At 41.5% G+C, this 27,713-nt stretch overlaps 1 protein-coding gene across 11 annotated transcripts in view; it reads left to right on the forward strand.

Moving 5' to 3' along the window:
- The window catches only part of LOC149182907 (UDP-Glycosyltransferase superfamily protein), a 284,880-nt gene that overhangs the window by 125,417 nt on the left and 131,750 nt on the right, over window positions 1–27,713 (forward strand). For 10 of the 11 annotated variants that reach the window (XR_016257161.1, XM_089417000.1, XM_089417002.1 and 7 more), the window contains one exon: window positions 12,657–12,738. The exons of the other annotated variant lie outside the window; for it this stretch is intronic. Coding sequence is in view for 9 of the 10 variants with exons in the window: in XM_089417000.1 (XP_089273126.1) it covers window positions 12,657–12,738 (82 nt within the window). In the remaining variant the exon portion in view is untranslated. The remainder of the gene's footprint in view (window positions 1–12,656; window positions 12,739–27,713) is intronic. 11 annotated transcript variants of the gene reach the window in all.

The following is a 27,713-nucleotide window of genomic DNA, read 5'->3' on the forward strand; positions in this document are numbered from 1 at the left end:
AAACCAGATGTAAGTCACTTTCGTGTGTTTGGAAGTGAAGCATGGGCCCATATTCCAGATGAAAAGCATAAAGCCTTAGAACCTAAGAGTGAGAAATGTACTTTTGTTGGATATTCTGAAGATGTAAAAGGCTATAGACTTATTCCATTTAAGTCCAAAAATGTTATCATTAGAAGAGATGTAAAATTTGATGAAAATAAATCGGCCTGCGAGCCTAGTCCGGCGGATGTGCCACCTCTTCCCATCTCTTCTATCTTTGAGAACATTTCTTCTTCTGATGATGAAAGCGAGGATGATAATCCTTCCCCACCTTCTCAGGATCCTCAACTTCCAAAATGGGTCCGTGCTACTCGGGATGCAGCAGGTGATCTTGCCGGTGATCCTACAGATCAGCGACGTACACGTTCTCAGTTTGAAAGAGCCTCTTCTTTACTGGCTCAAGCTCCAGTGAATCATGATCCTGACACTTTTGCAGAAGCTTCAGGCCATCCACATTGGGAAACAGCTATGAATGAAGAATATCATTCATTGATGACAAATGATACATGGGATCTTGTTCCTCTACCAAAGGGACGCAAACTTGTTAGATGCAAATGGGTTTACAGAACCAAGTATGGACCAGATGGGAAAGTTAACAAACATAAAGCTCGTCTAGTTGCTAAGGGCTTTTCACAGGTTGAAGGCATTGACTACACTGAAACCTTCTCTCCAGTTGCCAAAATGAACTCTATCCGCCTTGTTCTTTCCCTTGCTGCCTCTTTAAAATGGGAAGTACATCAAATGGATGTTAAATCTGCCTTCTTGCATGGGGACTTGCAGGAAGAAATCTATATGGAACAACCCATTGGCTTCATACAAACAGACTCCAGCCTCGTTTGTCGCCTTAAGAAATCCCTTTATGGCCTCAAGCAAGCTCCTCGAGCTTGGTATGCCAAAATGGATAGCTTTCTTTTAGAATCTGGCTTTTCTAGGTGTCATTCTGACAATACTGTCTACACCAAGAAAGTGGGCAACTCTCTCATCATCCTTGTTCTTTATGTTGATGATCTTATTCTTACTGGTAGTGATCCCAACCTTATAAACCATGTGAAGTCCAGCCTTAAAAAGAAATTTGAAATGACAGACTTAGGACACTTACACTATTTTCTCGGTCTTCAAGTCTTGCAATCCCAAGAGGGTATTTTCCTTTCCCAGTCCAAGTATGCTTGTGATATTCTTCGTCATTTTCACATGGAAGACTGTAAGCCAGCCCCTTCTCCCTTTCAGTCTGGAGTCAAACTTTCAGTCTCTTGTACTTCTCCTGAAGTTGATGCTACCTTATACCGTCAACTTGTCGGAAAACTCTTGTATTTAACCCATACTCGTCCTGATCTTTCCTTTGTTGTTGGCCTTGTTGCTCGTTTTATGCAAAACCCCCGTGAAAGTCATTGGAAAGCAGCTAAAAGAATACTTCGTTATGTTCGAGGTACAATACAGTTTGGGATTCATTACAGTGCCAAAGCAGCTCCTCTGTTAGTTGGTTTCACTGATTCTGATTGGGCTGGTGACCTTGATGATCGGAAGTCTACTGCCGGTTATGTCTTCACTCTTGGTTCAGGACCTATTACATGGGCTTGTAAGAAACAGGCTGCCATTTCTCTTTCGTCAGCAGAAGCAGAGTATCGTGGTGCCGTGGAAGCTAGTAAGGAAGCCTTGTGGCTTCGTCAGATCCTATCAGAGTTTGGCTTTGAGCAGCAGCATCCAACCACACTTTGGTGTGATAATCAAAGTGCCATTCAGCTATGCAAAGATCCAGTCCAGCATCAGCGCAGCAAACACATTGAACTACACATGCACTTCATCAGAAAGCTCATTCTTGACCATGTTCTTGAAGTGCAATATTGTCCAACGGATGATCAGGTTGCAGACATCTTCACAAAGGCTCTCACAGAGGCGAAGTTCACTAAACTTCGATATATGCTTGGAGTTCAGGAAGTTGTCACTAAGGGGGGATAGGCTCTAGTGCCTCCTTCCTTCTCCTATTGTGTCATATTTGTAAATCCTTCAATCCTATCCCAAGTTGTTCTTAAGGGGGGATGTTAGGATATTCCGACACATAGGATATAGTTAAGTTCAACTTGGTCTAGTATAGAGTTAGGTTAGAGTTAGGTAAAGTGTGTTTCTTTACCGTTGTACATTTTGTAACTTACAATCCGACGGTCACGATATGTAGTGATCCGACGGTTCACTCTCACCTCGGTATTACCGACACTTGATCCGTGGCTTGACACCCGATTGGTCCATGAGTTCTATTTAAAGCGCATGGAGGGTCATTGTTCGGGCAATCCGTGCATGAGAGAAGCTTATGTAAATTTTCATTCTTTGATTAATAAATTGTCTGTACCCACGTTGGGACAGGCCGTGGACTGTTTCCCTCCTTGCACTCTGAGGGTTTTAACCACGTCAAAAATACTGGTGTATTGATTTGAGATCTGGTTGTGAGCGGTGTCCTTTTGGTATTCTTCTGTGGAACTTACCCTGTAAATTCCTACACTTGGTATATGCAGAATAGAGAACTATTGTGCCTTTATCTGGCTTTTAAGCCTTGTTGGTGTTTTCATCCTTTCTTATGCAATGTTTGAGAAGTTTTAAGGTCTTTATCTTGGTAACGTATCTACCTTTTAAAGTGCTTTTCTTGTTAATTTTCTTTCACCATTTAAAGCTAACATTGAAGAAAATTCCATCGTTATTTGTAAAACATTTTTTTATAACCCTTTTGGCAGCTTGGTTGCATGCCAAATAAGATTTTTGTGTGTTGTTGATGTATCTGTTTTGCAGATCCACCGGGAAAACAACGCATGCAAGTCTAGGAAAACCCCCTGAAGGTGGCGAGTACAAGCCCAAACGGAAAGAAAAATTTGCAAGTGACATTAGTGGGCTAATTATTTGTTGAAATTTGATGACTAAAATGTTTCCTGCAATCCCAACCCGATTTTAATTTCACCTTATCACTCCCATTCAGGTAAATGCCCTTTCCCATAAACATACATTCAACATATAGAATTCTGGGAATGAAATTTTCAGATCAAAACACATGGGATTGTCGACACATGCTGAAAATAAATATGGACATAAACAGACCAACAACACACATAAAAATACACACAGATTTTTGGTCAACTTAGACCCAGGCAAAACCCCTTCAATTTTCTCTGGGGAAACCCTGTTAGAGAGCTCTTCAAATTTATTTATCTTTCAAGTTCAGGAAAAATACATTTGCAAACAAAACAAAACAACAAAATACAACTTATCTCCTCAGCCCAAAAGTCCATGAAAATCGTGCCCACTTGAAGCTGAAAATATTTACTGTATGGAATTTGGATACGATTATACTGTAAGGATTTCGTATGGATTGTACGGATTTCTGTACCGGTGTATAGACTGTATAGTTTTTTTTTTTTTAAATTTTTTCTCAAAAACTTCTCTCGAATGGCATACAGCTTGCAACATTAAATGTTGTTCGTACTGTACCTTATGTTGTCTTTTATGCCTGGATTTTTGTGCCCAGCTTTGCCCAGCAATCACTTCTTTTGTTTGCTGCATCAAATTTCTCCTTTAGAACTTTTCTCTAGCTCTCAGTGTCCTTTCTCCAATTTGCTCATGAAGAATGAATGCAGTCTCTTTTTTCTTTTCCCCTTTTGTTTCCCTAAATGACTTTTGGGCAACCCTAAGATCTGATGGCTCAGATTCATTTTAGATTAAGGGATGAGAATAAATGTGCATTTAATTCTCACTTTCTATTTTTTAACTCATCCATTAAATAAAGTACCCACATTGTATTTTATGTCTAAAGTCACTTTTCATTTATAATTTAACATTGAATTTACCACTTATAAAGTCACTTTCACTTTATAAAGTCACACTTAGGAAAAGAATTATTTTGGACACTTTTCCCTAGGTAGAGACTAACCCATGGGAAACCACTTGTCCAAGGTACATTAAAAATCAACACTCCCTCTTGCCGAGGAAAGTGTTTCTCACCACACCCATCTTGTCCTTGAAATGGACATGCTTGCCTCTTGGCAAGGACTTCGTGGGAACATCGGCCACCTGCTCATCTGTTGATATATACTCTAGCTTCACTGCCTCCTTTTGAACATAGTCTCTAATGAAATCCTTTTGAACATAGTCTCTAATGAAATGATATCTGATGTCAATGTGTTTTGACCTGTCATGAAACACTGGATTCTCTGTGAGTTTAATACAACTTTGATTAGCACAGTGAATAACCGTCGATCTCAACCCCTGATCAAATAAGCCATACAACAACTTGCGAAGCCAAATGGCCTCGCAGCTAGCCTGATTTGTAGCCACATACTCAACCTCAGAAGAGCTCAAAGCAACTGACTTTTGCTTTCAACTGAACCACAACACAACTGTCGAACCCAATCCGAAGCAACACCCAGAAGTGATTTTCCTATCAGAAACACAAGCTGCCCAATCTACATTTGTGTAACCTTCCAACCTCACTCCATCTTCCTGCCTATAGTCCAGACCATAATCCCCTGCACATAGCGAAGAATGTGCTTTGCAGCTACCCAGTGCACCCTCCTAGGTTCAACCATTAACTGGCTAAGTGTGTTCATTGCAAAGCATATATCTAACCTAGTGTTGACCAGATACATCAAGGACCCAATAAGTTGCCTATACAATGTGGGATCCACCAAACTAGAATCTCAAGCATGAAGGTTTTTCCAGTTGGTGATCATAGGTGTAGACATGGGTCTACAGTCTGCCATGTGAAATCTGTGCAACACATCCACAACATATTGCCCTTGCCCCAGCAAGATATGCCCCTCCTCTTGCCACACCTCAAACCCCAAAAAGTAATGCATCAGCCCAATGTCCTTCATCTCAAACTCCATAACAAGATCCTCCTTGCAACCACTAATCAGTCTCTTTGCCCCAGTAATGAACAAGTCATCAACATACAGCACAAGAATGAGCGGATCATCCCCTACAACAATGTAGTATAGGTTTGGATCTACATCACTCTTCGTGAAACCCATCTACTGCAAGTAAGTATCAATCCTCAAATACCAAGCTCTCGGAGCTTGCTTAAGTCCGTAGAGTCCTCACCTCAACTGGCATACATGGGTCTCTCGCCCAAGTACCTCAAAGCCATTTGGCTGCTCAACAAATGCCTCCTCATTTATAACTCCATTCAGAAATGCGGTCTTCACATCCATCTGATGGATCTGCCAACCCATTTCTGCAGCAATAGAAATAAGGGACCAGATAGAAGTGTACTGAGCTACAGGAGCGAAGGTCTCATCATAGTCAACTCTCTCTATCTGTGAGAACCCTCTCGCCCCAAGCCTCGCCTTGAACTTCTCAATGCTGCCATCCTCAACATCCTTGATCTTGTAGAGCCACTTGGAAGTCACAACTGATTTGCCCTCAGGCCTAGGCACCACTTCCTAAACATTGTTCTTAATGATAGAGGCATACTCCACCATAGCCTCTCTCCATACCTCCTGGCTGGCAGCCTCCTCATAGCTAGTAGGCTCAGAGTCAACATTGCTGGTAGCCTTGGCTACATAACCGCAAAACCGCTCAGGTGGCGCACTCTCCCTGTTCACCCTCTTCGGAGGACCAACGAACTCTACTTCCTTCAAGGTGTCTTGAAGCTAATTGGGCCTCCTCTTCCCTGAAGAAGCTTCCCCATGGAGAACCTCATCCTTTGCCCTCCAGTCTCGTGAACTTGAAGGTCTACCAACTGACCTTGGTGTGCCTGTACCAGCACCTGTCCTCGAAGAACCTGTACTTGCACCTGTGCCCGTGTCAGCTGAAGTGCCATGTGAACTCTATACTAGTGGACTCTCTAAAGAAGTGTTCACTGAACTCGCCACTGGTGTCCTAGATGTCACTGACACTGAAGTACCTCCTGTACTAGTCGATCCAGAACCTTGAGTTCCTGCTCCCTATACCTGACCTCCTTGCCGAGAAGTCTGTGACTCTCTCTCATCATACTCCCGTGATCTCCAATAGGCCCTCTCCTCCTCGAACTTCACATCCCTCCTAATCACCACTCTCCGTTTAGAAGGAATGAAGATCCGATAAGCCTTCGAAGTCTCGCTGTAACCCATAAAGATACCCTTCTCTGCCATGGGTTCTAGCTTAAGAATGTGTGAGACATCCAAAGATACGAAGATGTCCCACATGAGGCTTCTCTCCAGTGAAAGCCTCCTCTGGAGTCATATTCCCCAATACTCTGTGAGGACTCCTGTTCTGAAGATAAACAACAGTATTGCAGGCCTCAACCCACAAAAACAAAGGCAACCCCTGATCATGAATCATCGCTCTAGCAACCCCAACAATAGCTTTGTTCTTCCTTTTAGACACTCCATTCTGTCGAGGGTTGTAAGGAACTGTGAACTCTCTCCTAATGCCCTCCTGTGCACAAAAGTCAGAAAACCCACCATCGGTGTACTCACCATCATTGTCTGACCTCAAGACTTGAATCTTCCTACCTGTTTGTTTTTCCACAAGAGCTTTGAACTCTTTAAAGCGACTGAAGACCTCACCCTTGGTCTTCAGGAAATATGTCCAAGTATTCCTAGAGTAGTCATCAGTGAATATAACATAATACTCATAACCACCTAAAGACACATGAGACATACAACCACTAACATCAGTATGAATCAAGTCTAGTATATGTGTAGATCTACTGTCACTTGTTGGGAATGGTAACTTGGTGTACTTGCCCAAAGCACACCCTCTGCAAACCTCATAATGCTTGACACTGAAATCAAGAACTCCTGTAGTGATCTCCCTTAGTGCTCTCAATGCTCCATGATGCATATGCGCTATCCTCGGTGCCTTAATTCGCACAAGTCTCTATTGCTGGTGGTACTAGTGAGTGCTAACATCTACTCACCAATGCACCTGCTGGCTAAAAACTGAACCTGTATAGTTTCCCAGAGTAGACTCCAATCACTTTGGCCGAAGTGATGGAAGCTCCCCTGGGATGCATCAATACCTGCCCTCTTGAGAAAGTGACATCAAACCCCTTCTCCTCCATAGCAAACACTGAAATCAAGTTCTTCTTCATCCTCAGAACATACAAAACATCCATGACGTTTAAAGGAGGCAAAGACTCCCTCTCAAAGGTCACAGTCTCCACACCAACAAATCTCACATTGCGGTCATCTCCTAGTACAATCTCAATATCAAGTGCCCTCTCTGCAAGCTCTGAAAAGAACTCCTGTGCACCTGTCATATGACGGGAAGCCCCGCTGTCTATGTACCACACATCAGATGATGTATTCCTACTAGATGTAGAAGTAATAAATGCAAAGTCCTGGTCAAATTGTGAAGCAAACTGCTCCACCTTTGCTGATAATACCCTTCTTCCCCTTGTTCTTCCTCTTAGGACATGTAGGAGCATAGTGTCCCATCTTCTGACATGCCCAACATTTGACTTTGGACATATCTGTATCTTTCTTCTTCTTCTTCTCCTTTCCCTTAGCCCCATCTGATGAGGCCCTGTACTTGGCCTTCTCTATACTCTTCCCCTCGGCTGTCAAGGCTACATCCTCCTCATCTACTATCTTCACTCCACCACTGCTAGTCTTCCGTATCTCATGTTGCACACAATCATCCCAGAATTTGTCCCAATTGAGAAGATTCTCCCTAGAGGTAACGACATTTCCAAAGACCTCCCAAGACTTAGGAAGTCCCGCTACAACTATGCTGACTAACTGTGTGGGTGCAACTGTCTCACCAATAGCAGTCAAATCATTACTTACCTGTTTGACCCTGCCAAGATAATGAACTACACTTTCCGCCTTTGTCATCCTAATGTGTTGATTTAGGGTAGCATCGGATGTGCTGTAGCCTTGAAAATTGGTGGAGAGGCTAAAGCACATGAGATCTCCAAGACCCAGAAATGGTTTGGGCAGATTCTAACCGGTTTGGGAGATATTAAAATAATTAATATTTTTAATGGAGTTCCTAAGTCTAAACTTAGGAAAAATAAAATATTAATCGGTATTAATATAAAACTGGGTTAGAAGGTTCCAAAAGTCATGGATCAAGCCAAATCTAATCTTAGTTGTTGATTAGAGATTTAATCTCGGCCGTTGATGAACCAATAGGAAAAGTATAAGAGGAGGCTTGAGGGTCAGTTGGAGAATACACCAGAGTGATCAGTCATTCATTTTGCTAGAGCAGGGTTGCTAAGCAAAGTTGAATCAGTGATCAGCAGTGAGGGGTAGTGAGTACGAGGCAGAGAAGCAGGGACAATACTGGGAGACCAACACAAAAGCAGAGAGAGCGAGAACAACAGTGAGTCCAGGCTACGCAAAGCCTAGTAGAGGCAACGCAGAGTCTAGAGAGACTGTGCCATCCACGCAGAGGGCAGAGGGAGTGATGCAGAGGCTTCCAAAGGCTGCGCAGTGCCTCAGAGGGCTGATGCAGAGGGTCTTGGGGATGGTGCAGGAGGCTAACGCAGAGGCCACAAGGGCCAGTGCTGAGCTTCAATTATGCTGCAGAGGGTTTCATGGGACAAGTTTTCTGAATACCTGTTTTTAGATATAGAGGTATTGCTGTGGTGTATTTTTCTCTGTCGGGTGAGCCGGATTAGGCACCCAGTTGTACTCAGATAGATTGCATAATAATATGACCCTCTGAATAGCTGCACTGGTTATCCCACATTAGGTTTTTCTGGGGATATTGGTCCAAAATAACGGTGTCACTTGTGTGCTTGTTTTCTTTCAATTGATGATCTATAGATGTTGATACTGTACTTGTGTTTATTTTTAGTATTTACATTGTAAATCACTTGTTAAGTAGTTAAACAAGTGGGTGAAATAAACTAGATAGTACAGGAAGAATTTCTAATGGGTTAGACTTAGAAATTCCAACATGGTATTAGAGGGTGGTTGCAGATCACAGGAAAACTAAAGGCATTAGCTTAGCAGAGCATTTGCAGTAGATTCAGCTATCCCAAGTGATAGAGCTGATCCTTGCAGAAAGCAACAGAGGAAGTAGTGACGCAAAAGGACTGCGTCATTACTCTGGGCCAGAGAGAGACAACGTAGAGGTTGAGGAGGGCAGAAATAGGCTCATGCAGAGGCCAGGAGGGTTGACGCAGTTGGCTGGGGGAGCTGTTTTGCCGGTGTTGGGATTGCGTAGAGCCAAGAGGCTCAATCCTTCAGTTGCTGGGGCATAGGAGGTTGTGGGTAGTTTGCGGAGCGAAGCTGGTGGGGTACTGTGGTTAAAACAGTACCTAACAGGGCAAGACCAAGGTAGAGGAAGTTGCTGCCAAGGTGGATTTCTAGCCAAGGAATCCAGATCAGTGTTGTAGTTGAACAGACGATCAGAGTGAGGCAACTTGGTGTTGGCAGAAGGATTTCCAGGAGGGAAATCGGGACTCAGAGGGAGTCCAGAAGAGAACTTCCAAACGGGAAGTAGAGAGACTCAGTAGGAGTCGAACCGAGAACTTCTAGGCGGGAAGTAGAGAGACTTAGCAAGAGTCGAACCGAGAACTTCCAGGCGGGAAGTAGAGAGACTCGGATGGCCATGAATGGGTTGAGAGATTAGGACTGGTTGGACGGAGTGTTCAACTTTGTGGTTTGGAAGGCCAAGATCTTGTCCATTCTAGATAGACATCGCATCAAGGGGATAGCTATTCCAGTTGACCCGGTAGCTAATGAAAGGTACGAGGAGGCAATGGCTAAGGCTAATTGCATCATCCTTGATGGGGTTAAGGATCATGTGGTACCACATATTGCTGAGAAGGAAATGGCAAAGGAGATGTGGGACGCCTTGAAGACATTGTAACAACATTCTTTCGTGCAGAGGAAGATGTTCCTGGAGAATTAGCTAAGGGCATACTAGATGCAAAAGGGAGAGCAAATAGAGGTCTTCCTCGGTTGGTTGAAGGAGATCCGTGAGGCCACGCCGATTTCCGAGGATTGGGAGGTATTTTTCCAGAGCATACTAGGCAGGACGAGTCTTCCGGATTGGGAAGAATTATGGGTGGCGCTTCGTCAAGAAGAGATCAGATTGCTGACCAAGGCGGGGAGTAGCGGCGAAGGGGTCAGGATCAAGAAGGAGGAAGAAGAGGATGTGGCTCTAGCATCTGTGGGAAAGCAGGAGAAGAGGAAGAAGAAGGACCTCTCCAAGGTTAAGGCTTCCATTGTGGGGAACTAGGTCATTTTGCGAACCAGTGTCCAAGGAAGAAGAGTAAGGGAGAGGCTTCTGAGTCGAAGGCAGCGCCAACAAAGGCAGAGAAAGAAGTTGAGGAGGATGACAATTGTGCCATGAGTGCTCATGCACCTCTAGAGAAGAGGTGGGGAGACATCGAGCTGTAGTCAGGACGACTATAGGCGATGAGGGGTAGGATCCTTGAGGAACCCAACCTCTTGGATTATACCTTGCTACGGGAGCCCTGAAGAGGAGTAGCAGAACTGGCAGATGTCGGTAGAAATGGATGAGGATGAAGCAACGGAGAGTGCTACAGTGCAGGAGTCCCCGGATAGCGCGAGGCTAGCAGGTTGCAACAGAGCGAGAAGCACGGGAGTGTTGCACCAATGCAGGATAGCATAGAGAGGTGTGCAACGGTGCGAGATGCAGGGAGTTGTACACTTTTTGGACACTTTTTCCTAGGTAGAGACTAACCCATGGGAAACCACTTGTCCAAGGTACATTAAAAATCAACATTGTTCTAAATATTATAACACTGAAATTTCCATCGCAATTTCATCAAGTTACTCACTTCTGGGAATGGGTTTCTGTGCTAACAGGACACTATTCTAATTCAACAGAATCCGATTTTACTTCTGTATTTCTTCATGTTCAAATATGATAGATTTAGACAGCTCAATGACTAAGAGAAATGCACTAAAATCATAATATGGTTAGAGAAAATTTGAAAATCACAATCAGTGTCCAAATTATCAAACTTCATTGGATGTCTCTTCTTAAGTAATCTAGACTGGAAATGAACACGTTCACTTGGCATAATCATGTTCACAATAAATAGCATTTCTTGAGCAGTAAGTTTAAAATAATGACATACTTGGTTTGGCCATGTTCTTGTTGTTGCTGAATGTTGTACATCCAGCATTTGATATCCACATTGTACCATTATTACAACGGGTTCAATATCTGCTGTGGATGGTATACCATCATGGTGTGCCACAGCATCTTCAACAGATGTCCATAATGCAGTTGTTCCAGAGCTTTAACACGGCTTTTCAATTTCTTACATGGTCTTTTAAGTAATTGTGGCATTTCGTTTGTTGTGTCATCATATTATTCTTTCCTGAATCTTTCTAAAATTGAATGTCTTCGACATATTCGGATAATTCTTCTATGCAATTTTGTTCTGTGTCACCATTTTTCTCATTGAAATAATAGTCTGCATCTCTGCTCCATGAAGTGCACTGACAAAAATGATTTGGTGCAGCGGTATGCATAAATAAATTCTCAATAATCAGACAAACAATTTATGAAGTCAACCCAAGAAATTATTTGCAATATCTCTTTGGTGGGTCACACTGATCAACAGAGTCTTATGTCTATTATTTATCCTTTTTAATTCAACATAAAATGTATCTTAAGAACTCTTGGAAATTGTTATGATCCATGTTGCAAATTGACTGGCTTCACATTGGAACCCTTTGTGTGCTGCTTTCACTTACCACAAAGAATTTCATCTCCTGCTCTAAGTATGCTGCCAGAGGTACCCAGAGAAGACTTAACAAGGATTCAATCACAAAAGCAGCAACGATGTGGATATTGAATGTGTAACTTATTTCATTGTTCTTTCACAAACAAAAGCAGAGTAACACGCACGCAAAGGAAAGAAGACATTCAACAATCTCAAAAGTGACATTACAATATAAATATATTGTATAACAAGCCCCATTGACTTATTTTGGTCATTAGTGGACTTTAATATAAATTAAATGAACTAGGACACATAAGAGATTGTTTAATTTGCAAAATTCATACTTTGACTTACCTTGAACCACACATCTCTAATGTCTATTGCAATATCACTGATGCTAAACAAGTGTGTAGTAAAGTTAAGTCCATTGCTTAAATGTTGCTCATGCAAACCCCTCAATGAACAAAGTTTATTTGTTTTACAGGGATCCATCGTAGAACAATACCTCTATTGGTATCACCTTATTTATGTTGAACTTTTGATTGTAGGAGTGTGAACCCTCAACCTATTTGTTGTATGGATTAAAAAAATGATCTTGAAATTCATCAGTTTGCTCCATAATTTTTCCTCTATTTTTAGCGAAGACCCTTTTTTCATTCAACTCAATTTCTCTTTAAGCTTGTGCATGTATCAATTAGCACAAAGCAGAGATCTCTGGATTAAATTTGTTTGTTAGGAATAACTGGATTGTTGAATATATATATTCCTATGAATTTACTATTCTAGTTCCATGTGCTGCGTTTTTTCTAGTTCCTTTTTTTTATCGGCTCATCACATGATCTCTTAAGGCTACAATCCCATCTATTATTGTGTTGGTGCTAATCTTCCTTGTGTTTTTCTTCAAATTTAACTCTTATTTTTTAGATAATGCTTGAGGTATATATTTCTCGCTTTTTGGTTTTAAACATGCAATAACATATCCATTTCAATTTTGCAGTGCCCCATCAACATTTGAACGCAGATTCCAAATTGCACAACCATTATTATATAAAAGGCTTCAAGAAGTTTCCCCCAAGAAGGCACTCTTTTTTCCAAGCTTTCATTTCTATTTAAAGTTATATGGTTATTTGTTTCGAAGGGCGTGCTTTTCATTTGATGTTAGTTTGCTTTTGGGTCAAAATTTCTTCTGGGTTAAAAAATTATAGTTATCACTTTGTATTTTTTAGATGGGTCTAAAAAACATTTGAATTATGTTATGAACCACCAAAGCATAACCTACACTACTTGAACTACGGGACATGTTTTTGGTAGTGTATGTTGAATTTTGTAGCTATGGTTGGTCTTCATAATTGATATTTTAGCCCTTGAAATCTATGCAATGATTAATATTAGACATGTTCTTCATGTCGGTTTCAAAAGAGAAAATTTATGAATTTCTAAAAGTTGGATTTTTGGCTCCAAATGACAAGTCGGCCCTCCAAAAGATGAAGTTGGCCCTAGTGAAGGGACACACCCATTCTGTCTTGAAATGCCTATATATAGGCCATTTGTTCTCCTCAACAAGGCAAGAATTCAGTTGATTCAACTCTGAGGCAGAGAACAAGACGAATATGAGGCAGAGAACAAGATGAATCTGAGGCAAAGGACAAGATGAATCTGAGGTAGAATATAAGACGAATCTGAGGTAGAGTATTGGACAAATCTGAGGCAGAGTAAGGACAGATTGAGGGCAGAGTTTCTGGGCTTACTAAAGCAGCAGGACCAACATTCTTGGGTGTAGTAGGCTGAATTTTGGCCCTAGCAGATCAAATCAGGCTGATTGTATTGGGTAAACTGGTGACTTGACATGAGGGCTGGTTGACCAGGTTTGACCAAGGCTACATTGTTGGTCAGTTTGACTTTCTATTTGACTAGAAGAATTAGATGTATCTCTGTTGAGGGCACCAAGCTTAAGATGCTTGGATTATTTGATCCCTAAGCCCTACTAAGGAAACCTCCCATGTGTTAGATTGTGTCCATCACTAAAACGAGTAGAGTTGTTGTTGAGGTGACAGTGGTAACACTAGTGTTGCACCTTGCCTAGGTCACCTAGTGGGGCTTTGCCTTATTGATTTTTGTAGCTCAGGTAGGTATTTTTAAACAAGCCTTGTGTCTAGGTGTGCAGAAGTCAACCACATTCTCCTTAAAACACTTGCTCTAGTGTGAGCAAGTTGCAAGTGTAACTTAGCTTAAGTCTAACTTAAGAAAAAACACATATTAATATGTCGGCTTATTGAGCTAATAGAAACTTAGGAAAAGTAAAGTAATTTACTTTAGTGAATAAGTTTTAATATTAGCCATTGATCTCAAGTGAGTGAGATCTAATCTCGACCGTCAATCACTTTGAGATTAGGATTAGGGCTTTGTGAAAATTATGTAACCGAAATGCTATTGCAGCAACTAGAAATTATTCTCCTAATTGTTAATTTGATTTAACAATTTATTTACTGTTTCCTACAACAAACACTGAATAACTCACATTGCAACCTACACAAATAAAACTGTGGAAGAATAAACACTAGAAGAAATGCTAGCACACGCACATAAAATAACACAGTTATTTTTGGACAAAATTCCTCGGAAAAACCCAACTTGGGAAAACCAGTGCAGCAACTGAGGGTTTTAATATTAAGCAACAGAGATAATTTGAGTACAACTGGATGCTGAAACTGGCAATCTATAGAGAAAAACTAACAAGAAAATTTAGTGAGGAAATTTCCTCACTCCACAGGCAATTTCCCGGCACCACTTGCCTTCAAAATTTTGGCCTTCTAAGGCACTGCATCAGCCTCTGCATTGTTCTGTGTAGTTGGCTGGACGACTTTCCTTTTGTTGGATTCTGATGAAGTCGTTCTGCCTTCTGCTAACCAAAAAGACGCTTCTCCAACACTTTTGGACTCCTTCCCGGCCTCTGGAACTGAAAACGTCAATCTTCCTCAGCAAATCGACTTTGCCACTAGAGGCTATTGCGTAGCTTTGCATCAACCTCATTGTGGCTCACTTGCCTCTTTGTAAATGCACTCACTGGATCTAGAAACCTTCCTCCGGCTTCACTATCCCTGCCTCTCTTTCATTGCTTCGATCCACTGGCTCTCTCTCCGGCAATTGACTACTGCTACTCTGGAAATCAATCTACTCATTAAATCGAACCGCTGAAGTGTATTCTCCAAGTGCCCATCGAATTCTTCTTCTAATCCTCTGTTGGGGCTCCAACGACCAAGATTAAATCTTAATTGATGACTAGGATTAACTTGAAGTCGGTCCGTGTGAGTTTCTAGATCATTCACGTCTTGACTTAATTAATTCTGATTAATTAACCATTTTCCCTAAGTTTAGACTTAGGAAATATTTAAAAACTGGCTAATAATCTAATTAAGTCATTTCTAGGTGGAATTTCCATAAACGATTTCTGGGTTTTGGAGATCTTCTGTGTTCTAGCCTCTCCACAAATTTTTTTGGCTAGAAAACATTTGATGCTACAAAAACTAGCACTCCCTCTTAGTGAGGAATGTGTTCTAGTGCTTTACTGCACACCTTGTAGCAGCGCCTTGTCTTTGCATCATATCCTGTCACGCTGTTGATGTCTGTGCAACTTTGATATGTGCTGCACCTATGCTGTTGTTGCCCACCAACCACTGCACAACTCTGATGTGTGTTGCACCTATGCTGCTGCTGACACTCCCATACTGCTGCCATCATTGCATTTGCATTGCAACTCCCTTTCCTCTGTTGCTGCTACAACTGAGAAGCATCCTAAATATTTAATCAACTGTGATCAGCATGATGCATCTGTCTTCCGAGTCCTAGTTGCTTCTAGCTACTGCTCTGTCTACTGAAGACTCTGCGCTGCTGCTGATTCTGCACTATGCCAACTGCATTACTGCCAACTCTGCACTGCGCTCCCCAACATCTGACTGCTGCTAGTCTGCAACTCTCACTCGTCCTTTGACTGCATCTACTACCACTGATCCATCCTGCGACTGAATACTGTGGCCCCCCGTAGCAAGGTAATGATTCATGAGGTGGACCTCCTCAAGGATCATGCCCATTTGTAGACCTCTGGGGCTACAACACCAAATCTCCCCACCTCACTCCTGGAGGCATGTTTGCAAACATGGCGAAGTCTTCCTCCAATCTAGAGGACAACATATCGATCTCTGCATGAGCTGCAGCCTGGTCCTGCTTCTCCTCCTTGTCCTTCTTCTTGAGAGGACACTGGGTATTGTAGTGATCAAACTCACCACATCTAAAGCACTCGACCTTTGACAAGTCCTTCTTCTTCTTCCGCTGTTCCCATTGTCCCCGATTGGGACCATTTGATGCGAGGGCCACATTCTCCTCGTCCACCTGTTTCGATCCGCTGCTGTCGTTGATGGAGCTCTTCAATAGAGTTCGTCTAAACTCCTCCTCTTGCAAATCGGCCCACATCCTGTCCCACCTTGGCAAGGTATCTCTGCCCAAAATACTTTGGACGAATACCTACCACTCCTCGGAGACTCTGTTTAGTGCCAATCACACTAGCTCTGTGGGTTGAGGCGTTGCCCAACAAGTGACAGTTGGTCCCGAACCTCCTCAATCCTGGTGAGGAAAGAGTCTATGCCTTCCCCTTTCTGCATCCAGATGAGCCTCAACTTCTCCTCTAAGTACATCTTCCGTTGCTCATAAGTTACCTGGTACAACGTGGAAAGTGTATTCCACATCTTGTTGGCCGTTCCCTTGGCCATTATGTGTGATACAACATGATCCCAAACACCATCTAGGATCAATCTCTTTGCCCGCGCCATATTGTTTTTGTACTCCTTCAGCTGATCTGCATCCTGGGTTACTGCTACCACTACATCAATATATGGCTTCAGGCCATATTCATCTAGAAGGAAGGACATCCTTGCCTTCTAGATGACATAGTTGGAAGCTCCATCCAACCTGTCTTGATCACGAAGTCCAACAGTGACCATCTCAACGAATCTCGAAGATCTCCTCTTCCCTTTTGCTCAGCTGTTGCTGTGCTATTCACACTCCTTTCTAGAGTGAGAAACTCTGCTAACAACGAAAGGGAAAACGAACTTCTTGAGACAAGAAGTTATTTGAGGAAAATTTTCCCTCAATGTGTGCTCTTCTTCCTTCCACCTGACACTAGCTCTGCTCTAGCAAACTGCTGCAAAACTACTGCGTCCAGCAGAGACTTGCTCTACGAAAACACTGGGCTGCTCCCTTTGCCTTTGGAATTACTTGATCTGGAGAGAGAATTTTTCTGTTCCTCACTTAGAAAAATCGAATCTCCTCAAGAAACTCAACCTCTTGGCAAAGTGACTTCGCTGTCTTTGGGGTTTCGATCTGCTACCCACACTAAACAATGAAACTCCTTCGCTACTGAGCTCTCCGGATGACCAACTGCGCTCTGATAGCATGTGAAAATTCTGTAACTGAAATCCTATTGAAGCAACTATAAATTAATTTTCCTAATTGTTAATTTGATTTAACAATTTATTTACTGTATCCTACAACAAATATTGAATAACTCACACCGCAACCTACACAAATAAAATTGCAGAAGAATAAACGCTGGAAGAAATGCTAGCACACACACATAAAATAACATAGTTAATTTTGGACAAAAGTCCCTGGAAAAATCCAACTTGGGAAAACCGGTGCAACAACTGAGGGTTTTAATTTTAAGCAGTAGTGAAATAATCTGAGTACAACTGGATGCCGAAATTGGAAATCCTATAGAGAAAAACTGGCAAGAAAAATCTACTGAGGAAATTTCCTCATTCCACAGGCAATTTCCCGACACCACTTGCCTTCAGAATTTCTTCCTTTTGAGGCACTGCGTCAGCGTTTGCGCTGCTCTACGTAGTTGGCTGGACGACTTGCCTTCTATTGGATTTTGATGAAGTCATTCTACCTTTTGCTAACCAGAAAGACGCTTCTCTGGCACTCTGGGACTCCTTCCCGGCCTTTGGAACTGAAAACGTCAATCTTCCTCAGCAAGTCGACTTTGCCTCTAGAGGCTACTGCGCAACTTTGCGTCAGCCTCACTGTGGCTCACTGGTCTCTCTACAAATGCACTCACCGGATCTGGAATCCTTCCTCCAGCTTCACTGTCCTTGCCCCTCTCTCACTACTTCGATCTCACTGGCTCTCTTTTCCGGCAACTGAGTGTTGCTACTTTGGAAATCGATCTGCTCATCAAATCAAATTGTTGAAGTGTATTTTCCAAGTGCCTATCGACTTCTTCTTGTAATCCTCTTTTGAGACTCCAACGACCAAGATTAAATCTTAATCGATGGATAGGATTAATTTGAAGTCGATTTGTGTGAGTTCTTAGATCATTCACGCCTTGACTTAATTAATTATGATTAATTAACCATATTCCCTATGTTTAGACTTAGGAAATATTTTAAAACTAGCTAAGAATCTAATTAAGTCATTTTTAGGAGGAATTTCCAGAAACAATTATGGGTTTTGGAGATCTCCTGTATTCTAGCCTCTCTACAAAATTTCGTGGCTAGAACACATGCGATGCTACAAAAACTAACAAGCTAGGTTTTTGGCTCAATGTAAAGTTATAAAAGGAAGGCTAAGGAGAGGGAGATGACACACCATACAGTGACACTAGCCTGAAGAGGAGGATGTGACAAACATAATAGTAATAAATAATATATATGAAAAGGTGTGTCTTATCCACAAGACACGACTCTTCATATGAAAGGGCACCCTGCCTAGTATTTATAATAGGCCCCCTCATTTTTAATCATTTAATCATTCGTCTACCAATATATATTTTATGAATACGTTTTATCAACTACATATCTTCATATACAAATGGGGACTGCTTGCTTATTACATTGGTATCAAAGCCATGCTAGGCTGCGACTAGTTTCTTAGGTCCTGAATGCTGATTTGGGGTAGCATCGGATGTGCTCTAGCCACGAAAATTGGTGGAGAGGCTAAGGCACATGGGATCTCCAATACCCAGAAAGGGTTTGGGCAGATTCTAAACAGTTTGGGAAATATTAAAATAGTTAATATTTTTAATGGAGTCCCTAAGTCTAAACTTAGGGAAAATAAAATATTAATGTGAATTAATATAAAACTGTGTTAGAATGGTCCAAAAGTCATGGATCAAGTCAAATCTAATCTTAGCCGTTGATTAGGGACTTAATCTCGGGCGTTGATTTGTCAACGAGAAAAGTATAAGAGGAGGCTTGAGGGTCGCTTGGAGAACACACCAAGAGATCAAGATTTCGACTTTCTAGGGTTGGGTTTGCTGAGAAAGTTGAGAGAGTGATCAGAGTTGCAACTGAGGGGCAGTGAATATAGAAGCAGAGAGGCAGAAATAGCACCAGAAGGATCAGCGCAGTAGCTGGAGAGAGGGACGTAGAAGCAGCCAAGGGTTCACGCAGAGGCTACCAGGAGCTGCGCAATGCCTCAGAGGGCTAGCATGAGTGATGCAGAGGGCCAGAGGAATGACGCAGTGCCTCCAGAGGCTGACGCAGGCCAAGCCAGAGTGACGCTAGGCTAACGCTGGGCCAGAGAGAGCTGACGCAGTCCCTAGAGGCTGACGCTAGGGTTTCGTGGGGTAGATTGGAGCTGTGGAGTTGCTGAAGTGTTTATCAGGGGTTTCAGCCGGAATATCTGCTTGCGAGTAGAGAGGTACTACTGCCGAGATTTTTCTCTGTTGGGTGAGCTGGATTTGGTACCTAGATTGTATTCTGAAACTGCTTAATAAATCAAACCCTCATATAGCTGCACCGGTTTTCCCGCATTGGGTTTTTCCAGGGACATTAGTCGAAAAACAACGATGTCACTTGTGTGCTTGTTTCTGTTTCCTTCAGTTGATGATCTGTAATGTGTTGAGCATGTACTTGTATTTATTTCCAGTATTTACATGGCAAATAACTTGTAAATTTACAAAACAAGTAGGTAGGAATAAATCAGTAAAGTACATGAAGGGTTTCTAATAGTTAGACTTAGAAATTCCAACACTGAAATCATGGAGACATATTTCAAAGGATTGATGAATTTTCATATATCTCAATTAGAACTGTTACATGAAATAATAGGATTACTTGCAAAAATGCTAGAAGATTTGGAAACAATAGATTCACCACCTACAATAGAAGCTGATGTGGACATGAAAGAAACTAGTAGTGAAGTATGTTCTAACCAATAAAAGGATGTGCAAAATATTGGAAATGCAGAATCTATAAAGAAGACACATGCAAAGTTTGTTAAAATGGATATGAGCAACAATGAAGAAGGAAGTTTTGAAAGTGACGAGGAACCAAAACTAAAAACGTCAGCCAAGGTCCAACGACCAGTAAAGGTTGTTCCTATGAGGTTTGTTAAAATGGATACAAGCAACAATGAGGAAGATTGTTTCCAAGAGATTCCTGAAAACTTATATTTTGCTAATAATAACTATTCAGCTGGGATGCAAGTGAATGATTGTGGAATGATATCATCCTTACTAAACAACCTTGAAAGCTATTTTGAACATGATGCATATCTACCCCCAATGAAGGAAGGTTATAATTATATTCTTAACAACACATTGCCCACTGACTCGGCTTTGAATTCCTTTACTCTTAGTGTTTCAAAAAATGTAGAGACACTAATCATCAGGTCTCTTGAAGAAAAAATTCAACATGCACTTTGTTATGCCAACATGCACTTTGTTATGCCAACATAATTTATAAAATTTCCAAGTGAATAGATTTCCTTCATCCCAATGCATCAACCTCTTTTGCAAATGAGTTGATGGCAACCTACAATAGCGATGGAGAGAAGATTCTTATCAGATTGGCAAAGAAGAGATGTGAACAAAAATAACGTGATGGCGGGAATGAATATGAGAAGGAATTGAGAAGAGCCCAACTAAAAAGAGAGTGCTCAAAGAGATTTGCACATTTTGCAAGCATAGCTCCAGATTTAAAATGTGTTTGTACTACCGAGGCACTTGCTTACCCAAAAAATCTGTCACTTGAAAACCAGAGCGAAGCACCTGACACAAATGGAGTTATAAACTCTGTCGAACCTAATACCCAAGATGAGATCAAAACGACATCTAAAATTAGACGTTCTTGGAGGTGAGCCCCTTCAAAGAACAATAGAAATTAATATATTTGATTTTGGAGATGAACATGAAGATGATGCAGGTTCTGCTACAGTCCTACACAGACGAAGATGAAGATGATGTAGATTTTGCTACAGCCCTACCCAATTTCCCTGTACAAAACCCCGAGCCTAGTCTGTATCGTCTTAACCATGCATTGACCATTAAGCCGTCTTTGCTAATTCCATCAAAAACATTAGCAAAGGTGTACACAGGTCCTTCGGCTAGATACAGGAAGTCAAAGTCGAAGGTGTATGTAGGTTCTTCGGCTAGATACTGGAAGTCGAAGTTAAAGGTGTACGTGGGTTCTTCGGCTAGATACAGGAAGTCGAAGTTGCATTGTCAGCATCCGTACAACATCCTCCGTACAAAGAAAATTCTAAAGTTGCCAGAAGACACAACCATCCGTACCGCTCGTGGTATAATAAAATTTAGTTTAAAAATATAAGACTTAGGTTAATAAAGAAATTAGAATAATATATTAATAAAAAAAATAGAATAATAATAAGACTTAAAATATAATAGAAATAAATAAATAAATAAAAGTAAATTTAAAATAAAGAATTATATATATATGAAAATGAAAAGGGAGAAGAGGTGAGGTCCACAAGGGTAGAAGACTAAACCCTACATGTCGAATTCAAAACCATGAAATTGATAAGTGACATGCGCAACCAGAGAGAATCTTGCTTATTATGCTTTAAGGACAAAGAATTTTCTTAAGAGGGCGGCAATGTAACAAACATAATAATAATAATAAATAGTATATATGAAAAGGTGAAGGTGAGCCTTATCCACAAGGCACAACTCTTCATATGAAAGGGCACCCCACCTAATGGGGCCCCTCATTTGTAATCATTTAATCATTTTTCTATCAATATATATATTATCAATACAATTAATCTACTATATATCTTCATATACAAACAAGGATTGTTTGTTTATTGCAGAGGAGTGTGATATGCCAATGTGCTAGGTCCAAGGAAGGTGCAAGTAGCAGTGAGGGAAACAGATCCAGATAAACCAAGGAAGATTAAAGAACAAATCTAGGGCTTGGTTAGGTGGATAACTCTAGATTTGTTGTTGTATATGTAATTCCTTAGTTGGGCCATTATCCCAAGATGGGAGCCTAAGTAGGTTTAAATTAATTTATCAACGAAGAACTGTGATTAGGTAGAAATCCGTGTCATATTTGATTAGGATTGGTTGTGTAATTGTGCTTCTGCTGAATATTTTGTTAAGAACCTATTTGTGTGTTTGTTCAGTAAGTTTTCTGCTAGGAATTAAATACCGGGTGTTGGCTTTTGAAAACTAACATGGTATTGGAGCCGGAACTCTAAAGAAAATTGATCTTGGAATTGCAAGTGATGTGTTTGTACTAGATTGTTGAGGCCAAGTTTAGCCATGATCGTACAAGCAATTTTTTTTTAGGGGTCGAAGTAATTTGACGAATGACTGAAGAGAATTTGTTTTAACAAAGGGGCGATTTTTTTTGAAGGGCACACTTTTTTAAAGAAAAGAAAAAAAAAAAAAAAGAGGACATGGGGGGTCGACGCAGCCACTAGGTCTGCTAGCCTGTAGGAGGAATCTTTCGTGCAACAGACCGCTAAGAAATGCAACCGCATAAGTGGTGTGGTGTCGGCTGGTCGAGGAAGTTGTAGGAGAGGGGTGGCAGAGGTAGCAGCTTGCCAACCGGTAGAAAATACATCTGCCACTCGAAGGACGTAGGCAGTAAGGTTGATGATGGGTTCATCAATGGAGACATTGACGTCGAGTTGCCAAGCACATGCAGGGGTGTCTGCCGTCATGAGAGCCATTGACTAAGTCAACGGTGGAGGTCGTAGTTGACCAGATGAGCATAGGTCAAACAATAGTGTGGCAGAAGAAGCGATTGAGTAGGAAAGCAAACTGTGGCAGATAAGCAAACGTTCGTGGGCACAAAAAGCTAAGCCAGAGGTTGGAGCAGGCAACAAGACATGGCAGTGACAAGACAGGGCCGACAACCACATAGTCGACATTGGGGGACCAAGCACGACAGGCAGACGCCAACCAACGATGGTGCAAAGTTCTGTTAGGGCCTGTTGACTGTTGAGTTGCACTTAGTAGATATTATAAAGACTCCATAGCTCGAGACAAAGTATACCTCAAAATTTTTTCAGAATCCAGAAGTTAGCAGGGCATTCTAGCCCCTTTCTCTCTCCTCCCTCTACAGTCTATTTTCAAATTGTCAAGTGTAGTCCTCCTGACTACAACTCAATATTGCCCCACCTCTTCTCTAGAGGTGCATGAGTACTTGTGGCGCAATCCTCATCGTCCTCCTTGTTAGGTTGCGCTGGAGCAATCTTTGAGTCAGACTTGTCTTCTTTCCCTTCTTCCTAGGGCACTGTGTGGCGAAATGACCCATTTCTCCACATCTGAAGCATCTGACTTTAGATATGTCTTTTTTCTTTCTCTTCTGCTGCCCTTGCTGTCCTGCTGATGCGAGAGTTGCATCCTCCTCTTCCTCCTTCTTGACTCTAATCCCTTTGCTGTTGCTTCCCGCCTTGGTCAACTGTCTAATCTCTTCCTGTCGAAGAGCTGCCCACATCTCCTCCCAACAGGGAAGAGAAGCCCTGCCCAAGATGGTTTGGACAAAGGTTTCCCAGTCTTTAGTGACTGCATTCAGGGCAATCTTGACCATAAATTCAGGATCTGGTATAGCCCCTATGGAAGTTAGTTGGTCACGGATCCCTTGCAACCTGAGAAAGAAGGGATCGATTTCTTCTCCCTTTTGCATTTGAAACTGTCTCAGCTGACTCTCAAGCAACATCTTCCGCTGAACGGAAGTTCCCTCGTACAAAGTGGTCAAGGCCTCCCACATTTCCCTTGTTGTGTCTTTCTCAACAATATGTGGTATCACATGATCTTTGGCCCCGTCCAAGATCATGCACTTTGCTTTAGCTTGAGCCTCCTCGTACTTCTTAAGAGGATCAACATCAACCGGAACAACAACCGTCTTCAAGGCATAATCCTTGATGCGATTTTATCCAAAACTGCTAGGATCCTGGCCTTTTAGATGACGAAGTTGGATGCTCCATCCAACTTGTCTTGATTCCTTAGTCCGTTAACTGCCATCTCTGCTCAAATGAATGTCGAATTGGTTCTCTTCTCCCTCTTTCGCTGCTGCCCCAACAAAACTCGGATCTAGATTTCTTTGGCGGTAGAAATCCTCTAAGGAACAAGCTCCCTTTGAATTTTGATTTCCTTCACGGAAATCCTTCTGCCAACCACTGTCGAACCACCCCTCTCTGATCTCTCTTTTCTGCTGCTCAACACTGGATCTAGATATCTTGGCAAGAAATCTTCTGAGGAACTGATTCCCTCTACTTTGCTTATGCCCCACTAGGTACCGTTTTGCACCAACACAATCAACACCCCACCAACAACTCTAGATGAAGTCTGCGCTGCACCTCTAGCCTCGACAATCGGAAAAACGAGACTCAACAGTCTTTGTGCTGGCCCAGTAATCACTGCGCTGCCCTCTGCAGCAACATCATCACCCAATCAGGCTGACATAGGCTCTGTGTGAGCCTCCCTTGGTGACTGTGTCACCCCTCCCCTGCTCCCTCGGCTAGAAACTGCGTTGTCTCTTGGGACAACTGTCTTCAACACATATTTTCCTCTGTCCTTTCGCCGATGACTTCAGTCCTCCTTGATTTGCGATCACTGTGATACCATGTGAAAATTTCTGACTCTAACAAACTAGAAATCCTATTGCAGTAAATTGACTTGCATTACTTACTTCTGTTTTTCATTTAACAAGTTATTTTAATAAATATTCAGAAAATATTAATTCAAATACATTGTAGCCTACACCAATATACAGATCAAGTACTGAAAAAATAAATGAGACAATCATGCAAAGGACACACTTATTTTTGGACTAAACGTCCTCAGAAAAACCCAATGCGGGAAAACCAGTGCAACAACTCTAAGGGTTTTCTATTATTAAGTAGAAGTTTTGAATATAAATGCTGGTTTCCCTCTCGGCAAACCGGTGATAGAGAAATACAATGGCGGAAAACTTGAGTGAGTTTTACCTCACTTCACCCGGTAGATTCTGGCTGATCCTGCAGCAAAACTGGCTGGCCCCGACTACAATTGCGCTGCCCCTTCGCAGTCACTGTGTGGGCTTGCGTGGAGCTCTCTGAGGCTCTGCGTCAGCTCTTTTGCCCACTGTGTCATTTTCTTGACAGTTCTAGCTCTCTGCGTGGAAGGCAACTCTCTTCCTCTGCGCTGGCCCTTCTGGCTCTACGTCAAGGCTGCGTGGGCCCAGACTGGCCCAACGTCAACTCTCCTGGCTACTGCGCTACCTCCACAAGCTTCTCTCTGCCTCTTTGTCTGTATTCCCGAACTATCACTGCCCCTCAGCTGCAAGATCTCCCCAATCGATTTCCCTCCTGAGAACTTCTCACCTCAGAAAATCGATTTCCTCAATCTCTCTGTGTGTCTTCTCCAATTGACTCCAAGCCTCCGTTTATACTTTTTTGTTGAGAAATCAACGGTCGTGATCTAATCTCTAATCAATGGCTAAGATTAAATTAGACTTGATCCTCGTCTCGTAGAAGCTTCTCACCCATATTTTCATTAATACCCATTAATATTTTAATTTTCCTAAGTTTAGACATAGTAACCCCATTAAAAATATTAATTAGTTTAATAAACTACAATCTGGGTGGAATTTCACCAATCGATTTCTGGGTCTTGGAGATCTCATGTGTTCTAGCCCCTCCACATAATGTCGGAGCTAGAGCACATCCGACGCTACCCAATAATCAACATTTGCCTGCTTGATTTGTGGAGATTCCACAATTTTTTTATTTGATTCTTTCTTCGGAAAGTCCTCATCCTTTTTAAAATATTTTTTCACGTGGAGAGAATTTTATTTTTCTCATTTTTATTTTCTAGCTAAATCCGGCTAATTATTTACCATGTTTTATTAGAAATTAGAAAACATGACTCTAGTGGGGTATCGACATATTTTTTCACCCTTAGAGTGTGTCTAGATAGAATGCTGAGGTGTTGAGGTGTAATTTTGAGTACTCATACCCCCTACAACTTCTATAGACAACACTTTTTACATTTTACTTCATATATTACATAAAAATCTTGTTCAACTGGGGAATTTCGACAAGTAAAAACTGACCCCTAGACAAAACCAAATTCTGTGAAACTTTAGACATAATCTAGTATGGCATTTTGCATTGACTCTATACAGTGGGACTCACCTAAGACTTTACCATCAAGCCTCACTCTAGCTTTGGGGGATATGTGTGGGAGAAAAACTTAGCTAATTATTTGTGTTTATCAACACAAATAATTAGCTAAGTAAAAAGAACTCCCTAGAGTGAAAAATCTTTAGCAAAAATCTTAAGCTACCTGGATGTGTTACATGGCTTTATATTCATCATACTAGAATCATTTTACACCATGTTGCTTGGGAGCGGGAGCGGGAGCGGGAGCGAAAACAGGAGCGGGAGCGACCATTTTCAGAAGCTCCCGGTTTGGGAGCGAATCCGGGAGCGATTTTTTAAAAATATATATATTTTTTATATTTTTTAATTTTTGATACATATATGTCAACAAAAACATGTAGAATGATGAATTAAACATAAAAAACATAAAAAAACATAGATTGATCATTGAACCATATCACATCAATCATCTAGAAATTATAATCGTCATCAACCATGTCCACAAGTTAGTAAAATACATATTACAACTGCAACATATTGAGTCTCATGAATCATGATTCATCAAATTCAATCTTAAAGTTTCAACTTCAAGCTTTCAAAATTGAAAATTCAATAACATTTATCATCATTGATCACCAAAGTTGTACTTGTAAGCTAAGTTTAACCATTACAAAAAGTAATATCTAAGATATTTCTAAGTCCTAACTTCTAACTGTTAACATGATATGAAATGTTATAAATTTATAAAATGAAACATGAATAATGAAATGAAATGAAACAACTTTAGTCTTTCACGAAGCATCATATTCATAATTCACATCATTACCAATGAGGTATAATTGCCAAGGCCCAACTTCAAACTTCAAATTTTCATTGTCACAGTGATATATTGTTTATACAAAAAATATCATTATGATATGAAAGAGTCAAGAGTCAAGAGTCAAGGACTCAAAACTCAACAGTTATGAAAACTAAAGTCTAATAGAAACTAAAAAAGACAAGTAAACTGTAAATCTACAAGTGGGCCTTGCCACGAGAGTCTCCAGGAGTATAAGCAGGTCGTGGTGGTCTTCTAGGAGTCTCCCGCACAGACCGGCGACCAAAACTAGAACCTCCACGTGAGGGTGTAGATGGAGGTGGCGACAGCAAAGGAACAAGACTCGGACCTCGAGCACTGCTACTGGATGGTGGAGGTGGAGGTGGAGGTGGCATGGCTGCTGCAACTGTGTCATCTTCATCCCTTACAAGTTCCTCTTCCAGTTCTTCAATATGTACAATGCCATCCTCCAAATTGTCATCCTTTGGGTGATTGTCCCAAATTTTGTATGTGGGATCCTCATAAGCCCGATCACAGTAATGACTCAACAACCTCAAGTTGTAGTGCACATAAACCAAGCTTTCTGCTCGGTTTTCATTGAGTCTGTTTCTTTTCACATTATGTATGTCGCTGTAGGTGCTCCAACACCTCTCTGCAGAAGAAGTATTTACAACCTGTGAAAGAACTTTTTTTGCCAATTTTGGCAAAAGTCCGTGGCCGCCATATGTTTCCCACCATGTGAGAGTATCAAATCTATCTCTGTCGTCCATTGCATGGAAGTTACCATACAAACCAGTGCCACTGAAGTATCTGCCTATTTCAAGGCGCACAGCTGCACATTCCTCC

Source organism: Pinus tabuliformis, chromosome 3_2 (genome assembly GCF_031772625.1).
Source record: "Pinus tabuliformis cultivar Carrire ecotype Pingquan chromosome 3_2, CPIR1, whole genome shotgun sequence".
NCBI lineage: Eukaryota > Viridiplantae > Streptophyta > Pinopsida > Pinales > Pinaceae > Pinus > Pinus tabuliformis.